Source organism: Vombatus ursinus, unplaced genomic scaffold (genome assembly GCF_900497805.2).
Source record: "Vombatus ursinus unplaced genomic scaffold, bare-nosed wombat genome assembly UNPS02014770.1, whole genome shotgun sequence".
NCBI lineage: Eukaryota > Metazoa > Chordata > Mammalia > Diprotodontia > Vombatidae > Vombatus > Vombatus ursinus.
This window is the reverse complement of record NW_020954548.1, coordinates 39,424,174-39,429,386: the sequence shown is the minus strand read 5'-3', so window position 1 is coordinate 39,429,386 and position 5,213 is coordinate 39,424,174. Positions and strand designations below refer to the sequence as shown.

The following is a 5,213-nucleotide window of genomic DNA, read 5'->3' as shown; positions in this document are numbered from 1 at the left end:
CCTTCCATGAAAATAAAGTTTTTGTAAATTGTTTTGGAGGATGGTTATTTCTGCTTTGCTGGTCCTGGTAAGAGAAAGTGAGTATGCCTCATAGCATTTCTCCCCTACTCACCTCATAGCCCAGGACTGGATGTCTTTAGATGAAATGAGTAAGGAAGCTGTGGTCCTCAGACAGAAACAATTCTTTATCTCATGTCCCTCCTCTCACCAGATATGGTAGCTGTTGGTGTCGTGGATCAGGCCCTCTCCATCAATGCATTTAATCCAGCTGTAATAAGATCTGGGGTGTATCAAAGGTGAACTTTAGGTGCCTTCCCCTACTACCCTACCCTAGTGGATAATGACCTCTTAGAAGCTTGAAAATCCCTTTGTTCATAATTTCCTAAACCTTTCCCATTTTACACATACCAGGAACATTCCCTAAGAAGCATCCAGATACCAATACCCAAGCCAATAACTAGCCAGATGTTTAATACATACCAGACACTGAACAAACAAATCTGCTTTACCCTGGCTTTCCCTGACCCTTCCCTAGTTCCCTCTTCTCAGCAGGGAGGGGGCCCTGAATCTAGATTTCCTGGGGAGGGAGAACTTGCATATTGTACATGAATTCTGGGAGACAATTGGATTTTTTTTTAAAGGCTGCTCAAAGTTTATTAGTTTCTGTTGAGTACAAAGTAAACAAGTTACTGAGGCTGCTGGAGAGCGCATAGGTGATTCACAGTAAAAAAATAGCTGTGGGGTTTTTTTAACTTGTTTTTTGGTGTTTTGCTTTTGTTTTCCTTTAAAACACACACACACAGCACAACTACTTCTACACTTAAACAGCCTGGCTATTCTAAGGGAATAGTTGGGAGAGGGAGGGGGGAGGGGAGGGGAGGGGAGGGGGAAATGGGCTCTGATGCCTAGCACACTTCCGAAGTGGGGATGGGGGCGGCAAGGAGGGTGCTGCTGGTCCTGCAGAAGGCCCAGTGCTGGTCTTGTTGGGCTCACTCACACGCCGCTCCCTCATGGCCTCCTGAGCCAGGTCACGGGTGATGGTGCCATGAACAACCTGGAAAGTTCCTGAGTGCTCTGGGGATTCCCACACAGTTGTCATGAATGGATGACTCCACTTCCCGAAGAAGAAGCTTGCCCACCAGTGGCCTGGGTCTGATTTGGGAAGACCAGGATGATGGGGGATCACTTCTCCAGAATTCTCAGCACTTCCGCAGGACCTGTTGCTGGAAGTGGAACCCAGACGCCTTCGGTAGCAGTCATGGGTTGCTAAGAGTGAACCGCTGGATGGAATTGCTGCCATGTTGCCAGTTCTTGTTGTGATGATGTAAACCTTAGTGGCGGCTTCCAAGCAGCCCGTCAGGCAGTGGGCTGCGGGGGATGATCACGGGTGACCCGGCTTGGGGGAAGGGGGTGCTAGGCCACAGGGCCCATTTGTAAACAAGATCACGGGTGGATACTCCGTGGCAATGAAAATTCAAGAGTTCTTTGGGTTTGATCTGTTGTTTCTTACTAGGAGCAGTTTAGCATATCGCCTACATATGATTAGAATTAGACCTAAACCAAGGAAGCAGGATCACCCTTCCTGTACATTGTCCTGATCCATTTTTCCCTTTTAGGAGCACATAACTGCGGTTAGAGAAGGTAGTCCCACATCTAGGAAGGACTCCGCCCTTTTGCTGCTTCCTAAGTGTAAGCCTGTCTGGGCAGAGCAGAGCTAGGTCTCTGGCTACCCCGACATAGGTCCAGTTAATATTACCTAATCTAATGTGATGTGAGAAACTTGGACTCCCTTCCTGTACCAGGAGGCCTTCCATTGGAAGCAGTAGAGTCCCCTACAGTGCACAACATCTGAACTGCCTAGGGCCAGGGACCTGAATATAGGTCCAGGCTTAGAGGCAGAAGGTAAACAGGAGTAATTGCATGGAAGATGGTGAGGGCTAACTCTGTACCTTTCCTTTGGATCCCTCCCAAATACCTGCTTCTTAGCCCTGATCCTCTGGATGAAAGAATTCCATAAAAGATTTCTTTAAGACCTGCCCAGACTGAATCAGGAACCAATAGGACAGGCTTGATGCTCTTCTCTTTCCCAGTGTGGAAACACAGCCTTCCTTGTCCTCCGAAGAGCAAAGCTGAACAACCAAAAAGTAAGCCCAATCTAGTCAATGCCACAGCATTCGTATCCTCCTTGTTCGTGGCAGGAGTTGTAAGGTTAGTGAAGGGATCTTCGCCACTTCCTAGTTCTGTGATCTCATGGAGCAAGTTGCTTACCTTCTCTTGACCTCAGTGCCCTCATCTTTAAAGTAAAGTGCTTAGACCAGAGACCTCTACAGGCCCTTCAGCTCTAAAGTCCTATGACTAAGAATGGGATATGCCAGTGTAGGGTAAAGTGGGGACTGTGGGATCCAACAGCTACCTCTAAAGTGGGAGCCTATGTCTCAAGTGGGGAGGATGCCCATATTCTGTCTCCTGGATTTAGAGCTGGAAGGGACTTTGGAGGCCATGGAGTACAACCTCCTCATTTTACAGATGAAGAAACTGAGGTACACAGTGGTTAAATGACTTGCTCAAGGTAGAACATCTATTTTCTGAGGTAAGATTAGGCTTTGCGGTTTTCACCCACTGTACCACATAAGTTTCAAGGGGAGAAGAAAATACTGTGAAGTCCTTCATGCCCTGCTTCTGTCCTTATGGAGTCGGCAGTATGAGGTGAGACCAGGATAATAGCAATTGCGTACCCTGCATAAGTAAAGCATTTGTCTTCTTCAAGTGCTTTTACATCCATCATTCATTCACTTTCCCTTGCTAGGATTCAATTTCCCCATCTCTAAAATGAAAGAGTTGGGCTAAACAATCTCTCAAGCCCCTTCCTGCTCTAGCATTTTTGTTTAGAGCCATTTTTTTTTTTTTACAGGTATTTGGAGGGGTTTGAGGGAGAGCTCAAGCAAGTCACTGCTTTTACTCCCTTTACTCTAGCATTTTAAGATTCCCTGACAAGATGATCTCTAAGGTCCTTTCTAGTGCTCAAAATTATGACTGTGACACTGTGAACCTAAACGAGTCCTATAAAATAGAGACTTAACCCCACAGATTATGTCCATCTTACAGATGAGAACATTTGAGAAATTAGATGATCTGTCCCAGGTCTCGCAGCTAGTTACTGGCAAAAGTGGGATTAGAAGCCAGGTCTCCTTACTCTGCATAGAGTGATTGTCATTACAGCACACCACCTCCATAATAGGATCACAGGTCTCACAAGCCAGATCTCTAAAGCCTCTTCCTGTCAAAGTCATCTATGGATGCAGCCCACTCCCTTGGAGTTCCTTCCCAGAGAGCATTGGCAATATTGGCACCATCTTCAAATTCCTCTTGGTTGTGCTTTTTCTAAAAGGCTTTATTCCCCTTGGGTAAGAAAATGAGTAGCTGCCACTGGCCTGGGCTCCTGTCTCCCTCTCAAGCTCTTGGCTCTCACGTCTCCTCATCATGAGAAGCTCCATTGCAATCCACGCCCAACTGGCTATTTTAAAGCCGACTGAAGGCCCTGCTAATACAGGTGGCAGCAGTGCAGTCATCTTGTGCACTCTCCTGGGCCCCTAACGATAGCCCTTCAAGCTGCTTACATGACTAAATGACTCTTCTTCCCAGACCAGGTGAGGAACTATCTCCCCAGGGCTGTAACAGCAGAAGAGTGTGAAGGCTAAAGAGGAGTAAAGTGTGAGATCTGGAAGTTGGCAGTCTCTGAGGCATATCAGGTGAGGTGGGAGCAGGATTGCCTTTTCCCTCTGGGGTGATGATCTTGACCACAGAGAACCTGCCCCCTTCTGCCTGATGCTGAGGGGTAGTGGAACTTGGGAGACTTTAAAGGGAAAAAGGCCCTGAGGAGCCGCACATCTGCTTGCAATAACTGCATCAGCTGGTGGCAGGATTCTGAGTCCAAGACTGGAGTCGATCCTGGTGAAAACTGTACTTGTGTTCTTCCCACTCTGAGCCCCTTTCCCCCTCCCCAACTGCTGTGAATGCAGTAGCATCTTGTGGATCTGTAGCATTCTTCTTCCCTGGGGCCACTGGCAAAACTAGTTTTTCTCCCCTTTGGCCACATTGGGCAGATGGTGTGATTCCCACCCACTCCAGCCTGATGAGGGTTAGAGAATGAGCTTCAGTATCCTTACCAAGGCCACATGGGGCCTGGAAATGATGAGAGAGAGCAAGGCTCCTCATCAAAGGCCCTGGTAATGCTAGATGTGGAGTTTTCTAACAAAGAGAAGGAATCCCTAGGGGCTGAGAAGGGGAGGAGAAGAGCGAGGATGCTCCAGGCATCTATGAATATTTCATTAAATAAAAACTAGAGTGAAGTTGGTGGGGGGGGCAGTGCTGAATAAGTGATGGGATCCTTTAGGGAAATGCCATTCCCTGGACTGGACTGAACTGTGGATGTAGGGGCTAAGGGACATGGAGAGAGGGAGGTGCTTGGGTGACCCTAAAAGGCCTCTGTGTTTCAGTTTCCCATGTGTGAAAACTGCAAAATCTCCCAGTTCATAGTTAAAGTGAAGACAGAATTGGAGCATGGTGAGGCTGGCCAAGGCAGCACATTCAGAAGTCCGTTTTTTTAGTCAACAAGCATTTATTAAGCCCTTCCTATATGTCACCTAGGTGCTGGGATAGGAACACCAAGAATGGGGAACCAAGGTCATCGCATAGAGATGATCGAATAGTCTAGGACATCATCCTGCCAGAGAGTGAGAAGGTTCTTTCCCTAAAGCATTCACATGGTTCTCAAGTGCCCAGGGTCAATTGTTAAATTTCAGGATGGCCACCTAAGGCTAGCCCTCAACTCCTGGCCAGCACAATGGCTGCCTCCAATCAAAGCTGTACTAGGGACACAGCTGAAGCCCCTCTCTGTGTTAGCGATCATACATAACAGGTGCTTTACCAGTGTGATGCCCTTCTTCCCCACTTTTCTAATCATCCTAAAATACTGCTTTCATTATTTTGCTTCCCTGCTCAAAACACTTTCATGATTCCCCATTGCCTACAGGACCAAATCCAAACCCTTTAGTCTGACATTCAAGGTCCCTCCTCAATTTAGTCCCAACCTATCTGTTGTTCATTAATATGTCCAACAAACATAACTAATCTTCCTAAACCTGACTAGTCAGATTGGTTAACTCACTGTCCACCAAGAATACTTCGTTCATTCCTGCTTCCATACTTTCATT

The 5,213-nt window shown here is 47.1% G+C and overlaps 1 protein-coding gene across 1 annotated transcript; it reads right to left on the bottom strand.

Annotated features, from left to right (window-relative positions):
- Nucleotides 1-204: 204 nt before the first annotated feature.
- LOC114043643 (pancreatic progenitor cell differentiation and proliferation factor-like) lies at nucleotides 205-1,300 on the bottom strand. Its single transcript, XM_027862708.1, has 2 exons — nucleotides 915-1,300; nucleotides 205-268 (listed from the first exon to the last, which is right to left on the bottom strand). The coding sequence occupies exons 1-2, from the start codon at nucleotides 1,298-1,300 to the stop codon at nucleotides 205-207; spliced, it is 450 nt and encodes a 149-aa protein (XP_027718509.1).
- Between the last annotated feature and the right edge of the window lie 3,913 nt (nucleotides 1,301-5,213).

What these genes read in the sequence shown, in the direction of transcription:
- LOC114043643 (XM_027862708.1), bottom strand. Translation starts at nt 1,300, where the DNA reads ATGGCAGCAATTCCATCCAGCGGTTCACTCTTAGCAACCCATGACTGC. An exon ending in CCCCCATCCCCACTTCGGAA is followed by an intron (nt 269 to 914) that starts GTGTGCTAGGCA and finishes ATCTTATTACAG; the next exon opens with CTGGATTAAATGCATTGATG.